The following is a 19,509-nucleotide window of genomic DNA, read 5'->3' as shown; positions in this document are numbered from 1 at the left end:
GGATCCTCCAGGAGCAGCGACGCAATTAGACGAGTGAAAGAAAGAGCCGTCTGTTGCAAAGCCCGCCCAGGATTCTGAAGTTCGCTTGGCAGCAGCCTGTTTCTTCCGGGCCTCCTGGTATACCTTCAAGGGTTCAGTGTAGGTTAAAAGCCAGTGTGGCTTTGGCAATTAAGTCACTTCTAAATCAGCCTGAACTGCCAAAACAGCATGTTTCAAAATATACCATCGGCCTTTTGATGCCGTGGTGATCTGAAGACTCTAAATAGAACTTTAAAGCCCACCTGTGTGTCGCACTCAGAGCTCCAGTTCCATGAAACATGGATTCTTCTTAAGGCAACTTTAACTCAGCAACTTGCTACCGAGCCATAGACTGCAGTGTGCGTGAGATGACAGGGCTAGTAATGGCCCAGAAAGCTCAGACTGTGCTACTTTTGACTGAAGTTTCTCTTTGTTTAAAGCCAAAATTTTCTTTTAAAGAAATAACCCCATTAGGGGCCGCAAATAAAAGCACATTTGGACTCAGATTCTCAGCTGCCATAAATCAATATCGCTCCACTGAAATCAGTGGCCCCAATGCAGGAATTACTGGGTGAAAAGCTCGTTGAGGTCAGACTAGGTGATCACAATGGACCTTGCTGGCCTTAAGGTCTATGACTCCATGAAATCAATGGCACCACTTGACACCAGCTAAAGAGCCAAACCATGACATCTGCAAAACGTCTAGTAAAAAGATCATTTGAACCAGTTAAACGCTCCTTGATGCATGGATTTATTGTTGTTCATTTGTTAGTAAATTTCACAAAGGGATGATGCTTCCTTCTGAAACAATTCTCAACAAATCAAAAAAGAATAGACTGGGTATTTTATGCACAGATAGAGCACTTGGGAGGGGGCTAACCCCACGTCTTACAGACCACAGGGATGTTTGTACCAATCTCTCAGTGTTAATGTCAGTTTCAGGGATGCTGGCAGACCTTGTTCCAAGCCCTGTTTCTATGAAGATCCTCCACCATTCCAGGCTTGCTAGCTCTGCATGAAGAGGTGAAAATTGGTCCGAGTGAATTCCTGATGGATGCTGTTGAGTAAGGAATCAGAGTCCTGTGTCAGCTCTGGAAGGACCTGTAAGGCAGGGAGGAAGCTCTGCTCTGGGGTGTAAGTAAATGTGAACGAGCTGGAGTAGATCAGCCCATCGTTCCTTATGAGCGAGAGTGGGACGGTGATGGGGTATCTCAGCCATCGCCAGTCGCTGCCAAATGCCGAGACATCAGGGACCACACACACTAAGGACTTGGGGGTCCTGGGAACAGAGCGCAAAAAAAAAAAAAAAAGAAAGAAACCACATATATTACTGTAGCCTTTCCAGAGAGGAGCCTCTGACCTGTCCTACTCACAACCCTAATGCAGCCTTTCTCCCATAGTGCCTTTGAATAGAGCAAATTCTATTTTGCCACCTCGTGGCAGGCATTTAGTCTTAGGATTAATGGCAGCTCCTGATTTGTCCAGTCTCCTTCCTTCTCTCTTTTGTCACTTTCTCCCTTTCCCCTCTGTTTTGGTGGGGTTCCTGTTCCAGGGTTTGGCCCTTTGGGCCCAGACTCTCACCCTCTTTTATTTTTGCCTCATGCCCATGCTGCAGATGGAGCAGCCACATATCTCCTGAAGTGGCCTCACGGAGGACCCATTCTCCCAGCCAGAGATCCCTTGCTGTAAATGCTGGCGTACTAGTCAATGTCCATCAAGCGCAATCCCGAGCTGGCGCAGGCATGGATCAGATGCCCTACGAAGCCTTTTCCATCTCTAATTACGATGCTTGTGTACGTGTGTGTTATTTCCAGACTCGTCTTGCTTTTTCTTGTGGGAAACCCAGCACAAAACTCCCACATAGAGCAAAGCTCTTTGGGACCATAATAATGACAAAAAAAAGCCTGCCAGATGTAGCCTTCAGGGATGGTGCCATTTATGCCACACACCACCACCATCACCTCCGCCTGTGTCTAAACACCAGCTCACCAGACTGGTTCACTGCTTTACCTGTACATAGTCTCAGCTTCCACATCTCCAAACCAGACCTTCAGATTTGCATGGAAATACTCGCCCTGCACCTCCAGCATCGCCACGTCCCCTCCGCCAGTCAGCTGTCACAACCAGAGCACAGGAGAGGGGGTTATATACCTTGCACCATGATGTACTGCCGCCCCAATAAGTTTCTGCAGGCGGCGACGTTCCAAGCTGGAGAGCTTGCTGTCCTCCCTGCAGAAGAGTGGGCAGTGCACACTGCCCTACCCCAGGGGAGGAGAGCTGGGCCCTGAGCTGTGGGTGGGCACAAGGAGAGGGAGTTGAGGAGACAATAGAACCAGTTATTGAGCAGAAGGGAAAAGATCAAAACTTATCGATTCCTCAAATCATCTGTGAAAAGTCTGCCCCTTCATTTGCACAGAGGGCAGAGTGTGGCAAGAGGCCCGGGGGTGCGGGGGAGGTGATTCAGAGGCACATGCAGAGCTAGGAGACAGGATTTGCAGCCTTAGCTTCGCTAAGCTAGGTTAATAAAAGCCGCGCACAGGATGACAAGATGGAAAGCCCTCCATACCTCCAGCATGGTTATAAGTGGGACTGGGCTCACAGGATCCTGAATGCAGGCCAGGCGGTCACTGAACGTGTACTCCACAGTCTCCGTTCCAATTATTGTCCAGCAGGAGCCATCATTCAGCAGCTCACGGTTCGCTTCCTTTGGGCATGGAGATGCCTGCGTGGAATTTTAGTGTCATGGAGGCCATGCGCCACGGTGGTGAGAGCCAGGAACTGAGACCCAGGACTCCTGGGTTCTATTCCTGACTCTGCCATGGTCTGCTTGACTTTTGGCAAGTCACTCCGCCTCTCTGTGCTGCTGTCTCAGCAGCAAAGGGGATTAATAATATCTCTCGATCTTTGTAAAGGGGTCTGAGAGCCCTGAATGGAAGGTGCTGGACCACCACATTGCTATTGTTATTATTAGCCAGCCGCCGTGGCTCCGTGTTCAGGATTAGGGAGATGAACTCTGTGCTGACCCGAAGAAGAGGTCAAGATCAGTGACTTCACCCTGAAATGCTTCTGGCTTAACAAAATCACATGGAAGCTTGGCTATGTGACGCTGTAGGAGGTGGCCAAAGAGGCAGGGCCAAGTGGATAGGAAGAGAGGTCTGTGTTGCTGTGGGGTGACAAGTAAAATTAGAGCAAGGCCCAACATGGGCAGGTTAGATTGGAGGGGTCTCCATGCATGGGTTCTCTCCCTGTTCTCACATCGCATAAAGGACTGAATTTCATTTGGGGATTGCACGGGGGTGGGCTTTAAGGTAAGGACCCCCCAAGTGATGGACTCAACAGCAAGTAACAGGAGGGAGGAGCTGGAGGGAGTTTGCTCTCGCTAGCAGCTGGACAGTTTCCCAGTTCGTGCTGCATTACCTGGAACTGGATCACTTTCTCGGTTGAGAGACACAGATACATCCGGTTGCTGCCCTGGAACTGGAAAGCGCACTTGTGGAGCTGGGAGATGGGCTCATCCACATCCAGCATGGCGTACTGCTTGGTGACTTTCCGAATGATCTGTGGGGAGGGACACACAGGCGGGCTGACCGGCCGCGGAGGGGAGCAGCTCAGTGGCTGCTCAGTGAACCGTCACCTCCAGAAAGTTCAGCATTTTTATCCTTCAAAGATTTTCTCAGCCCCAAACCTCCTCTGGGGCTGGTTGTGGGAATTCCCTGCTCCTTCCCCTATTGTCTGACATGGAACAAAATCAGCCCCCATCATTCTAGCTTGTCTCCTGCCGCTGCCCTCCCATTTGCTACACCCGCACGGCTTGCCGAGCTGGATCATTTCCCAGCAGGCAGTGCTCCATCCTCCTGACCTGAGGCACCAGGCCATACTGCATGCTGGGATCTGTTGTCTCCACAGGCCACACTTCGTTAATAAAGGTCAGGATGGCTGCAACCTGCTCCGTGTTATGCCACTGCTGCCAGCTGCTGGCTGAGCAAAGTTGAGGCATGGAGCCAGAGTTGCCAATTTGCTAATTGCAGGAAACTGAACACCCTTGCCCCGCCCTTTCTCCAAGGCCCCGCCCCCGTTCACTTCATCCCCCCTCCCTCTGTCGCTTGCTCTCCCCCACCCTCACTCACTCGCTCATTTTCACCAGGTTGGGGCACGGGCTTGGGTGCGGGAGGGTGTGAGGACTCCAGCTGGGGGTGAGGGCTCTGGGGTGGGGGCAGGGATGAGGGGTTTGGGGTGCAGGAGCCGGCTCCAGGCTGGGGCCAAGGGGTTCAGAGTACAGGAGGGGGCTCAGGACTGGGGTAGGGGTGCGGGAGGGGCTGTGGGGTACGGACTCCGGGAGGAAGTTTGGGTGTGGGAGGGGGTTCGAAGCTGGAGCAGGGGCTTGGGGCACAGGAGGGGGTTTGGGGTACAGGCTCCAGGTGGCGCTGACCTCAGGTGGCTCCCAGGAAGCAACGACATGCCCCTCCAGCTCCTAGGCAGCAGCGGGGGGTGGGTGGCCAGGGGGCTCCGTGTGCTGCCCCCACCTGCAGGTACCACCCCCGCAGCTCCAATTAGCTCCAATGGGAGCTGCGGAGCCAGCCTAGGAGCCGGAGGGACATGCTGGCTGCTTCCCGGGAGCTGCGCAGAGCCAGCCATGGAGCCTGCCCACCCTGCTGGCACTGTGGTCAACTGGACTTTTAGTGGCCAGGTCAGCTGTGCTGACCGGAGCTGCCAGGGTCCCTGTTCGACTGGCGTTCCGGTCGAAAACCGGACGCTTGGCAACCCTACATGGAGCTGAAGCCGGAAGCATTCCCCATCCTATCCAGTGTCTGAGTTTCCTGGGAGCCTTACCAGGGGAGGCAGGGTAATGCCGGTGGCTGTGCAGATGAGCTGGACTACGGAGCCGTAGCGAATGTACCCTTCCCGCAGTGGGAACTCACCCCGGATGCAGCGCTCATCAGCTTCCCATGGAAAGGAAAAGAGATGGAGAGTTACCAACCTGGAGCGAGAAGGAGGGAGCAGCTCCCTCTGGCTGTAGCTGCAGGACCAGGGTAGAGGAGAACTCTCTCTCATCACGAAGCCTGGCAGCAGGATGGATAAGGGGCTCCCTGGAGACTCTCCAGGCAACTGGTACCTTTATTAGTATGAAGCTCGCTCCAATTTGTAAAAAGAAAAGGAGTACTTGTGGCACCTTAGAGACTAACCAATTTACTTGAGCATAAGCTTTCGTGAGCTACAGCTCACTTCATCGGATGCATACTGTGGAAAGTGTAGAAGATCTTTTTATACACACAAAGCATGAAAAAATACCTCCTCCCACCCTGGTAATAGCTTATCTAAAGTGACCACTCTCCTTACAATGTGTATGATAATCAAGGTGGGCCATTTCCAGCACAAATCCAGGGTTTAATAAGAACGTCTGGGGGGGTGGGGTAGGAAAAAACAAGGGGAAATAGGCTACCTTGCATAATGACTTAGCCACTCCCAGTCTCTATTCAAGCCTAAGTTAATTGTATCCAATTTGCAAATGAATTCCAATTCAACAGTTTCTCGCTGGAGTCTGGATTTGAAGTTTTTTTGTTGTAATATAGCAACTTTCATGTCTGTAATCGCGTGACCAGAGAGATTGAAGTGTTCTCCGACTGGTTTATGAATGTTATAATTCTTGACATCTGATTTGTGTCCATTTATTCTTTTACGTAGAGACTGTCCAGTTTGACCAATGTACATGGCAGAGGGGCATTGCTGGCACATGATGGCATATATCACATTGGTGAATGTGCAGGTGAACGAGCCTCTGATAGTGTGGCTGATGTTATTAGGCCCTGTGATGGTGTCCCCTGAATAGATATGTGGGCACAGTTGGCAACGGGCTTTGTTGCAAGGATAGGTTCCTGGGTTAGTGGTTCTGTTGTGTGGTATGTGGTTGCTGGTGAGTATTTGCTTCAGGTTGGGGGGCTGTCTGTAGGCAAGGACTGGCCTGTCTCCCAAGATTTGTGAGAGTGTTGGGTCATCCTTCAGGATAGGTTGTAGATCCTTAATAATGCGTTGGAAGGGTTTTAGTTGGGGGCTGAAGGTGACGGCTAGTGGCGTTCTGTTATTTTCTTTGTTAGGCCTGTCCTGTAGTAGGTGACTTCTGGGAACTCTTCTGGCTCTATCAGTCTGTTTCTTCACTTCAGTAGGTGGGTATTGTAGTTGTAAGAATGCTTGATCTCCAGTTTGTGCATCTTGAAGACGCAAGGTAAATGCAGCCTGCAGAGGGCAGTGCTCCCCACAGGCAGTTCTCCACTGCGACTGGAGCAGGCAGTCCGGCACAATGGGAGCTGTAATCTCTGCAGGTGACACCTCCAGATTCATAATGGGGAGGGAGGCAGCCAAGATCCCTCACATTTCATACAAAGTGGGCCTGGCCGTCAAGCTCCAGGCACATGCCAACGTGGACCTTGGACAGGCACAGCCTGAGCTGCCCTTGCTCAAGACCAGCAGGCTTTTAGGGCCTGATCCAAAACCTACTGCAGTCAATGGAAGTCTTTCCACTGACTTCAAAGATCACTGGATCAGGCCCTTAGTGAGGAAAGGGCGTTGGGAGTCAGGGATGAGTTTAAACTGCTCCCAGCCCTTTCCCCTGCTGTCTCCTTCCTGGAGAACGACATACCAGCGCAGGAGAAGGGAATCGGATTGTTACTGAGTCTGGGCAACACACTGGGACTCCAGGAGGCAAACATGGTGGCAAAGGGAAGTTAAGGCAGCTTGGAGACCCCAGCAATTGAGGGTTGGGGGGAATGGGGGACAGGAGGGGCATTCACAGGGAGGATAATTTCACACTGCCTGGGAGTGCTGGTAGCAGGTATCAAAGAAAACAATGTGGTCAAAAGACGTTCCATCTCCTATCTATTCTTGGGACCTATATAGCCCCATCCTTGTAATATCGGAACGGGTGCTGCTTTTTAATGTAGCTATTCTCACAACACCTCTGGGAGGCAGGGCAGGGCTAGTACCGATGGGGGCTGAGGTCCAGACCCTCAACATACATAGGCTTCTAACTTCCATTGACATCTGAGCATCTGGGCCTAAATGACTTACTGAAGATCACGTAGGAAGCCAGAACTGGAGTAGAGAATTGAATCCTGGTGTCTGAAATCCTGGACTAGCCATCTAATCAATGGACCATCCTTCTAGCCCCCTCAGAGCTCTGTCTGCAGGCAGGGAGGAGCAATGTGCTGCAAAGAGACACAGGCCTCCTGCTGGAAGCTGGCCTCAGGGGTTCCTGACATTTTTTAGAAAGATACTTCTGGTGACCTGTGATTATGACTCGTTAGAATCAATAAGCACCATTGGTCAGATTGGATTTGACTGCCCTGTTTGTCTTTCACTATTGCTATGCTTGGGTGGCCAAATCGACCCCTGCTGTTAATGGACGCTGCTCATGTGACTTCACCGAGGCGTACCAGCCGTGAATTTGGCCCCGTGTGGACTGCTGGAGTTGGCGGAACATGTAAGGTCCTCACCCAGGTGCAGTGTGAACGCTGCCCATTGCCTTGCGCTAGCGATGAAGGTGCCACCCTCTACAGATAGATAACGGGTGCTGACTGTCTGGGAGCGGAGGCGGTTAAAGAGGGAAACCTTGGACCCAGATGAGATGCACACTGCAAAAGACAGACAGATGCCAGCATTAGCACTGATGGAAACTCACTGTAATCAGTATCAGCTTGCCCGAATACCGGAGCATGGCTGAGCGATTTGGTAGCTGCCCAGGCCAGTTATTGCTTTGCGTAGAGTTAGGATAAAGAATGCAGTGAACCATCATGTTACAAAATCTTGTTCTTCTATGAGTCTTTGTCCACGTGGATCCCACGGGTGGTGTGCATACACCTGCAGGTGCGTGAGTGGGATCCAGGCAGACAAAACACCTCGAAGAACCTGTGCCTGTGAGGTAAGCAACCGTTCTTCTGCGCTGCCAACACTTCATAATATCTTCAAAATCAGTGACTGAAAAGACCTATTAAGTCCTATCTTGTGCAGTCTGGGGTTGCTTTCCCCTGCTCTACAGGTCATTAGCTAATGCTCCATGTGTTCTCATTTCCATATCAGCATGTTGGTTGAAAGCACTTCTCTGCCTCTCTGACTCCCCAGTGCTGTCACACTGGGGCTGGGGCTAGGCTGGTGTACACAGCATAATGAACACTAGCCCTTTCTGGCTGGCTTTCCCTTTATCTGAGTACCAGCTGAGATGGCCTTTTATAAAGGGTGGGTGATGCCTTTGTCTGTATGTGGAGATCTTTGAACAGAAACCCTGACGAAGGTTCTGCATTAGATCTTTACACAGCATGGTAGGACATATTTTTGAGAAAGTGGACATAAATATGCCCTGGTCCATTCTTCCTTCTGTTGACTTCATCGGGCTTTGGATCAGGCAGCCTATAGCACATAAGCCTGTCACGCATAAGGACTTGGCTGATATTCAATCCGCCATCTGTGATAGTTTCTTGTTTGCTTTATATCAGTGCCCCATTCTGATAAAACATCTGAAAAACCTGTTCAGGTATTAGCTACTCAGACAGCTGAAATGGGGCATGCTACTGAAGCGACGGAGAACAGAGAGTATCCCAGAGATTGCTGTTAAAAACCCTTCAGTGCTCAGCTCCCATTGATGAGGCTGGCTCCCCTGCTACTTACAGTCTGTGTTCTTCAGGGACTGCTTCTTCTGCGAGGGTTTGGAAATCACTTTGATCAGCTTGCTATGGAAAGTGCCAATCTCCTGCCCATTGCTGAAGAAGAGCTTCAGAACCAGCCGGAAATGCTTCCTCTTCTCCGTGTCTGAGATGTAGAGCGCTTTGGCGCAGCTGAACTCCTGTAAGTAATAAGGGGCTATTGTCATAGGCTGGAGATCGTGTCTGGAGTCTTTGGGTGCATCTTCACTGAAGAACTCCAGTGAGGGGACATACCGATATCTGCCTACCTAGATACCTAGAGAGATACCTGCTCACTTGTTCATTTCCTTTGCAGCTGGGGGGCTTTATCTGCTGTGAAAGTGAGAGGCTGGCCAACAGCACTGGCTAATGGTCGCTTAGTGCAGGCAAAGTCCCCTGATAAACTCACCTCTGCTCATACACTGTTGTCCCCTGGCAGGAGACTTGACTGAGCAGAGAGTGATAAGCATTGCAGGGTTTGGTTAAAGGGACAAATGGCCATGGAGACTGGGGAACTCCTAACTATCACAATGATGGGGCACTACTGTTGGCAGTGTTTATTATTTGTATTGCGGGAGGAGCTAGGAGCCCCAATCAGGGACCAGGACCCCATTGTGCATCAACTCTGTACAAAGACAGACCAAAAACACAATCCCTGCCCCTAGATGCTTTCAGTCTGTGTAAAGATGCTCATGGTGCTTTCCAGACAACAAACAAAAGACACAGGTCGAAGGAACTTGCCTTTTAGTTTAGATTGTATAAAAGAGTAAATAAAAAGAAGCCAGGAGCCCCTAGAGGCTGGGACCATGGCCCCACCAGCCCTTCTACCATATCAAGTTTTGCCTAATTAGTTGGTCAGGTATTTTAGGCAAAAGAACTTTAAAACTAGTGCATGTGTGAAAAAGGAAAAAAAATCACTGCCAAATTTTGCATGAAAATTTTTGCTCTTTTGTTACAAACTAATTTTGTTTCCTGGAACTTTTTGCTTTTACTTGAATTGTTGATGGTGTGACATTTTGGGTCCACAAAATGTCATAGGAAAACCCAGAAATCAACTTCCTCATGAAACTTCCCACTGAAGCAGAAGTGCTGGAAAGTGGAAGTGGCTATTTTTGAAACTCTTCCTGCATGGGAGAAGAGACTGAGAGCTGACAGAAACTTTTCCATGTGTGTTTGTTTCTATCTACCCACCTATCGGAGATGGTTAGCATAGGCCCTGATCCTGAAAACTCTTACTCACATGCTGAACTTTACACACGATTGGTCCCGCTTGGCTCAATGTAAATGAGCATGGCCAGGTTAGTAGGGTGGGACCTTAGACTGTAAGCTCTTTGGGGCAAGAACTATATCTTCATATGTGTTTGCAATGCACCCAGTCCAAGGAGGCCCTGATCCTGGCTGGGGCCTCTGGGTACTTTAATAAGGAGTATTGCAGAAAGGGAGCTGGGGGTCATAGTGAACCGCAAGCTAAATATGAGTCAACAGTGTAACGCTGTTCCAAAAAAAGCGAACATCATTCTGGGATGTATTAACAGAATTGTTGTAAGCAAGACACGAGAAGTAATTCTTCCACTCTATTCTACGCTGTGTGACAAAGTTCCTGCTCTACCTTGGTGGGTCTTGCGCTTATTGACGGATTTGCTCGCCTTGGAGCTTCACGGCAGCCCTCAGCTTGGCCGTTTTTCTGAACCCACAGTCCAGGTCGACTCCTCCTGTGTCTGACCAAGAGTTGGGAGGATCTGGGGGGAACCTGGGCCCGCCCTCTACTCTGGGTTCCAGCCCAGGGCCCTGTAGAATGCAGCTGTCTAGAGTGCCTCCTGGAACAGCTGTGCGACAGCTACAACTCCCTGGGCTACTTCCCCATGGCCTCCTCCCAACACCTTCTTTATCCTCACCATAGGACCTTCCTCCTGGTGTCTGATAATGCTTGTACACTTCACTCCTCCAACAGTCCGCGTTCTCACTCTCAGCTCCTAGTGCCTCTTGCTCCCAGCTCCTCACACACACACACACCACAAACTGAAGTGAGCTCCTTTTTAAAACCCGGGTGCCCTGATTAGCCTGCCTTAATTGATTCTAGCAGCTTCTTGATTGGCTGCAGGTGTTCTAATCAGCCTGTCTTAATGGTCTCCAGAAGGTTCCTGATTGTTCTGGAACCTTCTCTGTTACCTTACTCAGGGAAAAGGGACCTACTTAGCCTGGGGCTAATATATCTGCCTTCTATTACTCTCCTATAGACATCTGGCCCGACCCTGTCACAGCTGATTAGGCCTCAACTGGAGTATTGTGCCAGTTCTGGGCTCCACATTTCAGGAAAGATGTGGGCAAATTGGAAAAAGTCCAGAGAAGAGCAACAAAAAGGATTAAAGGTCTAGAAAACATGACCTATGAGGGAAGATTGAAAAAATTGGGTTTGTTTAGTCTGGAAAAGAGAATACTGAGAGGGGACATGATAACAGTTTTCAAGTATATAAAAGGTTGTTACAAGGAAGAGGGAGAAAAATTGTTCTCCTTAACTTCTGAGGATAGGACAAGAAGCAATGGGCTTAAATTGCAGCAAGGGTGGTTTAGGTTGGACATTAGGAAAAACTTCCTAACTGTCAGGGTGGTTAAGCACTGGAATCAATTGCTTAGGGAGGTTGTGGAATCTCCACCATTGAAGATTTTTAAGAGCAGGTTAGACAAACACCTGTCAGGGATGGTCTAGATAATACTTAGTCCTGCCATGAGTGCAGGGGACTGGACTAGATGACCTCTCGAGGTCCCTTCCAGTCCTACAGTTCTATGATAAACAGTAATACAGAGAGGGAGAGAGCAACAACAAGGCTCCCTTTCACTTGCAACACTAGGCAAAGGTGTAAGGCAGTCATTTAACCCAGCAACTCAACCTGCACCAGATTCCTGCCCAACCTGAGCATGATGACATGTGCAGAAGAGAATCCCGGCACCATCAGTGCACAGCATGGTGCTACCAACTGGCTCCTATTAGTCACGTGTCTGAACATACAGCTCTCCAAACTACGATGCCTGGGCCTCGTAGAAGGGGTATCTTCAGTAATGCTCTCCCTCTAACTAGTTTCAGTGTCCACCTTATAACAACAAAGACTTCAGTGAAAGGATGCCCTTCATGCTGGTGTGGGGATGGGAGAGCCGCAGGGGACTGCAGGAGCCAGATGGCTGTTCGTCTCTGTCCTTCCTTAAGTGCTTTGGGTTTTCAGAAAGGAAACTGCCCACCTTGCACTGTGTTGTGTGTATTAACGATGATTCTTAAGCACCACCGCATGAAGGGCCCAGAAGACAAGACCCCCTTCACCAGAGCCACCATCACCTTGCTCTCTACACCCAAGAAAATGCACTGCAGGATAAAGCAGCTCCCACTAGGACATAATGGAGTCCATTCAGAGGAGCTATAGGTTCATTTAAAGGGGGAAATGATTAGAGATGTTATTTCAGGTGGAGCGAAGAGCTGAGGAATGGCAGAGGCTTTATTTACACTGGGGCTAGAGAATTCCAAATGGAAATTAATGTTCACATGTGATTTACCCAACATAACACAAGAAATCCCCCTAGGTTTACAGTTTCCCAGTCACTTTGGCGCTTCAGCTGCACTGATATGCCTAGCTGTAGATGTGAGGGAAGCACTGCAAACACAAAGGTCCTTTTTGTTATATTTCTGGCCAACCCCAGACCCCACATTCTTCAGAGCCCCAAGATAATACTTGATAGATTTCTTTCCCTATAGGAAGATGCCAAGTTATAGCTCCAGCCCATGATGTTTGTGACAGGTTGGTGTTTTTGTTAGCAGTTTATCTGTAAAAGAAAGACCACGCTCTCATTTTGTGATGAGTGGCATTGCCATTTGTCAGGAGAATACTATGGGCTGGGGAAACTGCGTAATCCCTGGCCATCCTCCAGCCACAAGGGCCAGGAAGTTGAAAAGATGGTGACAAAGAAAGATCGGTTTCCTGGCAAGCCGTGAGTGAAGAGCACTCAGAATGCTGCAGGGAGATGCCAGGTCACATGTGACTAGGGGGCGGGGGAGGCTAGAGAGGTGTTGTGTGAGTGCGTGTCGGGGGAGTCACTTTACTCAGCTTACCTTGGAGTCAGGCTGCTCCTCAAAGTTGAGTTTCTGGGTCTCCATGTGGCTGCTGCCCATGCTGTCCAGGCCCATGTACCCGCACACCCTGAAACCAGCCTCTCCCAAATCCCTCGCTGGAAAACAGAAGGAGAAACATTTCCCAGACACAGAAACCTGGACACTGGGTGAAACCAATGGAGCTGGGACCATGGAGCTGGAGTGAGAGGGTTGGGGCTGCTGCTGCTGCTCAGACTGCAGGTGGCAATGGAGAAAGTGGGAGGGCTGAGCTGTTGTTGTCCCCCATGCCCTTGCTAGAGAGAGAAAGAGGGGTACTGACCCCCCTGAGAGGGCACAAGCAGGTGAACCTCCCCAGAAGCATCTTTGGAACACTTGGACACTTCTGGTCTCCAGCCTCCCTGATGTAAGATGCTGCTTTCCTGCATCTCACCCTCCCTACCCTGCACCCCTAGACACCTTCAACAACAGGCTCGGCAGCTTATCCCGACTGCCCTGCTTCACCATCTCCCCCCGCCCCCAATCCCGGTCTCCATCCCCCTTCTGTTCCTCCTGGCTCTGATCTTCCTGCTTCCCTTCTCCCACATCCCTGTCTCTCCACCCCTCCAACTTTTTACCTTCCCATATCCTCCCCCACCTGGGCTGCACATTCCCCTCCCCAGAGCACATTCCAGAAGCCCCTTGTTCTGCTAAGTATGTAGGATGTCTTCACCTATGCACAAACACAACACCCAGCAGGGATGGAGGGGGGCACGTGTCAAGAGATGGAGAGCTATATCAAGCTGCGATTGTAACGACCTTAAATACCCAGGACAGGACATTTGTCACCCTTGTCCTCTCCACTGCTATCCCCAATCCAATGTTTGCTGCTACCAGTTGTAGCGTCTTTGTCTGTCATTTAGGTTGTAAGCTCTTTGGGACAGGGACCTGGGGTGAAAGCCTTACTCCACTGAAATCAATGGCAAAACTCCCCTTGACTTCAGTGGGGCCAGGATTTCACTGTGTCTTTATTTATTCACCTGCACGGTGCCTTGCATGCTTTGGGGCACTCAGTGAGTGAATAATGAAAATAACGGGGCAGAGCTGCATGGGGGCAATGGAAAACATTTTCCTTTTCTGGGGACCCAGGGAAGTGAAATTTTCTGCATGTTTTACCAGCACTGAGAACCTTTTCACCCCGTTCTGCTGGCCATCAAGTGCAGCATTTCCTACCCTTACGGGCACCCACGCCACTCAGATGCTAATTACGTCGGTACTGTTTTTGCAGTAATTGTTTCACAGTGATCATAACTAACGACTGAAGCAATGAAGCCCCCTGCGCTATCTGAAATGAGTGTGCCCACTGCCATCCCGACATGACCCTGCACACAGCACCCCTTTCAGCAGAGCCAGGTTTTGCCTGACCACCACTCTGAGCCCCTGCTGTGTCAACGAATCTGGAGGCTGTCAAACCCTCTCTGTGGTCGGGACACATTTCCTGCAGCTGGCAGCCTGACCTAGAGCACTGCTGCAGGCGTTGTGGTGTTTTCTCAGGCTCTCGGCTGTCTGGCCGGCCCCTTGAATCCCTCACAATGATTAATTCCCTGGTCTGTGGCTCTTAGGGTATGTCTACCCTGCCGTCGGAGGTGTGATGGCAGCTCATGTAGCATATCCCTGGTGGGGACTGTACAAGCCCCCCTGGAACCCTGGCTACGTACTTGCGTTGCTAGCCCGTGCTGGGTTCTGTGTTACTCTCACTTCACTGCTATTTTAGCCTTGCTAGCTAGATTAAAGTTAGCCCAGGTATGCCTATGAGCTGCAGTCACTCCTCCACCTGCAGTACAGATATACCCTTCATTTTGGTTGGATACCTTAGGCCAAACTCAGTCCTGACAAATGGGGTAACCTCGTTTCTTGATTTCTGTGGGAGCAACACGGGCTCAGAACCTCTCAGTTTCTGGTCCAGAGCTAGGAACTGGCTGTGGTGTTTAAGGGGATGGTTGACTAGAAGGTTTTGTGTAGGGCTCAAGTCAAGGGCTCAATAACTCCATCCACACAGAGAGCTAGGAAACTACTCCCTGGCAAAGGCGTTGATTCACCAGCATTTACGGAGGGTAAAGTCCTTGGCCCAAATACAGAAGTTCTTACTCAGTTGACACTCCCATTGCCTTTTTTTTTTTTTTTTTAAAAAAAACCTTTTGTTATTGTGGCTGAAAACCTGAATATTTTTGATGAAAAATTCCATTTTATAGAAAAGTCATTTTTCACGGATAAAAGATTTTCATGAAAAATTTTAGACAATCTCCTGGTCCCAACCTCCTTTGCCTCCCTGCATAATCCCCTCCCCTTCCCCTCAGGTCATGATCCTCACGTCTTGTCCCCATTCTCCTCAGCAGATCACATGTGGTGCCTTCAGACACTCCTTAGAGGAAGTGCCCTCTGATCTTTGGCATTTTTAATGGCCTCTTTTCAGATTCTCTCCAGTGGATCAGTCCTGCGGATGGAACATGCACTGCTTCTTCCCATCAGCTCAAGCCTAGTTCCATCTCTTCCTTTGCTGCTTTTCATCACCCCCACTCCACCCTTTCCTGTGAACTTGAGCTAATAGAGCTGAACAAATATATAATTTGATGAATTTAACCTTGCGATCTGTTTGAGTACATGAACTACGTATTCATTTGTCATGGGTAGTCGCTCTGTTAAAGCTCAAGAACTCAAACACTAACAGGTCAAATATACACACAAACTGAAAACCACTTGCATGTCTGAATGAATATTTGCAGACAGCTTTTCCCACTGTGCTCAGTTCTGCTTATCGGGAGTGGATGAGTGGCAGGACTTCTTCAGGCATATGTGGCTTTCTTCTGCTCTTACCTTTCATCTGTTCCTGCTTCAGTTTCCATCCTGGTCCCGTCAGATAAACACAAGGTGGGGGGCAGAAAAACCTGACAAAACAAAATAGCATCTTTGTTAAGTGAAGAGTACCGTAAGGAACTTCACCAAGAAGGGTTGTTTCTTTGTATGATTGTGAATCCAGAGTCTTCTTCATTGCTTAACCAAGTGAGAGATGCTTAGACATGACCTGCTTTGGGGTCACTAATGCCAGCATATACCTGGAGCAGGTCTAGGGTACAGATCAAGTACTCTGAATTGCTACCTCTGTAGTGACAGTTGGATGGAGCCCAGTACTGCAGGGTATTAGTCTGGCAAGCAGCTTAGATCGAAAACACTGGTAAGACAGTTATAAAAATTGGAAGAGCTACATCAGCTAGGGCAAAAATCTTAACAGTTAGCTCATCTGTTGTTTTGCCACCCAGGGTGTGTTTTCACAGGAGATGCACCCACAAAAATGTGGATGCCTGCGTCGCAACTGTATTTGCACGTGTAGATATGTGCAAAGTGCGCAGTCATGCCATCTGCATGAGCAATGGTGGGTCTTTGCAGGCACCGAATCATAGAACCGTAGGGCTGGAAGGTGCCTCAAGAGGTGACGTATCCATTTCCCGGCGCCGAGGCAGGATGACGTATACCTAGACCATCCTGGACAGGTGTTGGGGCCGCGATGGGAGGGAGCTCAGTGCACTCGTTATTCCTGTCTCTCTTTGGCCTAAACAGTCTGCCATGTCACGAACATCTTCCCATCTGTTCTCGTGCAAGCCCCGCCCCGGGTTCCTCAGGCAGAGGATGGATGCGGTTGCACAATTAAACCTGTTTCTGGCTTTAAGACTCTGGTGACCTGCAGACCTATCAGGCTGTAACGGTTTTACATGTCTCGGTGTGTGAAGACCCAGAGCACGCCCCTAACTTGAAGCACCTGAGGAGGATGTGAAGGTAGCAGCTGTTCAACCATGTAGAGTGCCATTAGCAAGGGGTCAGCGTGAGTTAGGTCATGCTGAGACAGTTCTTTTAGCTTCTCCTTGCATGACAAACCAACCACATCCAGTACCCTGCGCAGCACCGGAGAGACGAGACTGCCTCTTGCCACAATGTCCATCCCCCTGCCCCAGATGCCCGCATGTGCAGCCACATCTATCAGGTGCTCTCTTATTGGAACATGCCAGCCCTACCCAAGGGCAGATGGCTGAGAGGGCGCATAGGGAAAGCTGACTTCAGATCTTCCCTCCTTGAGTCAAGGAAGAATTTGTCATAGAGAATTTTTCAGCTTGGAATGTGGAAGTTTCAGCAGGTTGAGAACACAGTTTGTATTCACAGCCAGCTCCTGAGACCAGTGCAAACAAATCTATAACCAAAGTTTTGGAAACACATTTTCCTGTGTTTTATTTGGGTTTCCACTGTCTTTGCATTCATGTGAATGGTGCAGATTCATCCCATATTGATACTGTGTAAAACGTTAGCAATGAAAACACAAGCCTGGGCTGGTTCCATATTTCTGGGTCCTAATCTTCTTGGATAGGTGTTTATTTAAACAAGTTAGCTACAGTATAGGACCCTGAATTCCCATATCCAGGAAAAATAGCACTAGCTTATTTAAACTTTAACCTAGAAGCTCCGTGCCAGCTCGTAATCACTTTTTAGATTTCGCTTCTGTTTTCCTTGCCAAACCCACAAAAATCTGGTTCCCAGCATCCTTTGCACCACGCCTCAACCAGGGTGCGCCAGGGCTATGTCTTTGGTTAGCCCCAGTGACGCAGCAGCTCCACTCACTGGCTCAGTGCCCCAAGAGGATAACAATCTCAGGGCTGTTTGAAATGGGCCTGAACCAAAATCCCAGATCCAAACACCCCTAAACTCTGGCAAAGGCTGGATCCGGATCTGCATTTTGCAGCTAGCTGCAATCTCTACAGCGGATCAAACTCGGAGCTCACAGCCGCCCTCTGGGGAAGGTTGGATCTCAACTCTACAGGCAGGGCCCACCTCTGTGAAAAGTATCTTCCATTGATCCAGTGACCGGAGAGGGAGGGGAAAAAAGCAAAACCCCACCCTCAGTACAATCGGGTCTCTCTCAACCTCCTACAGAGAGATGACATGACTAGAGGGGAGAGAAAAGCATGAGAGTGAAGTGCAGAGGAAAGGAGAGAATGGCAAAGCGGAAAGGAAGGAAGGAATCTAACTGACCTAGACAATGACTGTTAAACAGAGTGAGGATGGGCTGCAGCAAAGACTGATTGCTGAGGGCACTCCAGCGAGCTGCGTGAGGGAGGTGAAATGGCCAGTGGTGTCCCACAGGGGTCAGCGTTCAGCCCTTCCCACCATTTCATTAATCCAGGACAGAGTGTTCAGGGCAGGGACTGCCTTTTTGTTATCTGTCTGGGCACTGCCTAGCGCAGGGGGCCCTGATTGGGACGCCTCGGGGCTACCATCATAATCATCATGAATGACTGTATTGTTCTGAGGCTGTGTGAAGGCTGAAAGGTGAATATAATCGGTTATGTTAGCTCACCTGCTTCATCAGACTAGATAACAAAACCCTAGGGAGTTTTAAAGGGAGTTGTAAGAGTCTGGTTTTTGGAAGGTGATATCTAAAGGCAGGGCTGTATAAGAAGCCAGGCAAATCTCCTACCTTTTTTCACTGCCGTATGATTTCTGTGCGACTTTTGCATGCAGTATAAGCACAGTCTGGTCAGCTGGGAGCTGCAGATATCTACGCACTCCGTCCCGGAGAAGGTCAAGTTGATCTGGATTGGATCTAAAAGAGAGTCCCGAGTAGTACCCTAGCAAAGGGGACACAACGCTTGGCTTCCTACCATCCCCCTACTGCTTGATACCGTCCCGGACCCAGAGCCACCCTGAGGAGTATTTAACATGGAGACAGCCAGCACAGGCACCTTACCTGGAGGTGATAGCCTTCTGTCCCTCATTCCCCTGCACCGGACCTTGACAATAGAACTACTTATAGCCAGGTGCTGCAAACCCCACTCTGCTTACTGCGCCGGTATGATATTGCATAAAACACCACCAGGAACAGTCACAGGTTTGAGATACCCCCCTCCCCTGCATCACTATCTGCAATCAAGGCGTCTGGTGCCTCTCTCTGTAAGAGCTGCTGTTTTAATAATACTTCCCAGCAGGGGCCCAGTTTAATGATGCGAACTAGGACAAGAGGAATCCCGTTAGAACGCACTGGGAATGGGAAAGTTTCAAAGCTGCTGTAAGACGAGTGCTATCATTAAAATAGTTTGGTTAGTTTACCCGCTACTTTCTCCAGCCTTCAGTAAAAGACAGACAGGGAAAGCTTACCTTACAGCTTGGAAACATTCCCATTGCTTCCTAATGGGAAAGCGCATCCTTTCCCTCCTCCTCTCAGTCCCATGTTATAAAGATAGTGACATTCTGATTGTTCATGACGTTCTTGTCTCATACACATGGCCCTTAACGACACCGGGGCCAGCTTCTCAGATTCTCTGCATCTTGTGCAGTCACATGTTACTGAACTGGAGTGGTGGCATTTTACACCCAGTCTCCATTCTCTGTGCACTGGTGTAAATGAATGCACATGGTGCTGGGCAATGGGAAAGCAGGTAATGTTATCTATAGTGATCCCCTCCTCCTTGTAACTGACAATAGTTACAGTCTCATTTACACTGCACTGGAGTTTTCCACCATCTAACGTGCTATCTTTACATGCGTTCTGTTTAACGTGTATTTATTTTTATATCGCCCCTCAGTACATTGTGAATGTTTATGGAAGGTAATAATGAACATGGCTGGGGAGCTATTATTCTTGGGATCGGGAGCTGTTATTTTGTTACTGCCAGTGATTGTTCCGTGGAAATGTCCCCATTTTGCTTC

The 19,509-nt window shown here is 49.5% G+C and overlaps 1 protein-coding gene across 1 annotated transcript; it reads right to left on the bottom strand.

The window, feature by feature from the left end:
- Positions 1–760: 760 nt before the first annotated feature.
- Positions 761–19,092, bottom strand: RBPJL (recombination signal binding protein for immunoglobulin kappa J region like). Its single transcript, XM_074970186.1, has 11 exons — positions 18,958–19,092; positions 18,281–18,406; positions 15,634–15,704; positions 12,784–12,899; positions 8,674–8,848; positions 7,506–7,643; positions 4,849–4,958; positions 3,436–3,576; positions 2,585–2,740; positions 2,029–2,132; positions 761–1,297 (listed from the first exon to the last, which is right to left on the bottom strand). Exons 1-11 carry the CDS (start codon positions 19,002–19,004, stop codon positions 1,024–1,026), a joined length of 1,458 nt encoding a protein of 485 aa, XP_074826287.1. The 5' UTR covers positions 19,005–19,092; the 3' UTR covers positions 761–1,023.
- Between the last annotated feature and the right edge of the window lie 417 nt (positions 19,093–19,509).

The sequence above is a fragment of the Natator depressus genome, chromosome 13 (assembly GCF_965152275.1).
Source record: "Natator depressus isolate rNatDep1 chromosome 13, rNatDep2.hap1, whole genome shotgun sequence".
Classification (NCBI taxonomy): domain Eukaryota; kingdom Metazoa; phylum Chordata; order Testudines; family Cheloniidae; genus Natator; species Natator depressus.
The sequence above is the reverse complement of the archived record's forward strand: the minus strand, read 5'-3'. Positions and strand labels throughout refer to the sequence as shown.

Excerpts from the sequence above, each read along its gene's own strand:
- RBPJL (XM_074970186.1), bottom strand. The coding sequence starts at position 19,004 with ATGCGCTTTCCCATTAGGAAGCAATGGGAATGTTTCCAAGCTGTAAG. Across the intron at positions 15,705-18,280 it reads TCATACGGCAGTGAAAAAAG|GTTTTTCTGCCCCCCACCTT; the intron begins GTAGGAGATTTG and ends TTGTTTTGTCAG. Across the intron at positions 7,644-8,673 it reads GTCCCTGAAGAACACAGACT|TGTGCATCTCATCTGGGTCC; the intron begins GTAAGTAGCAGG and ends TGTCTTTTGCAG.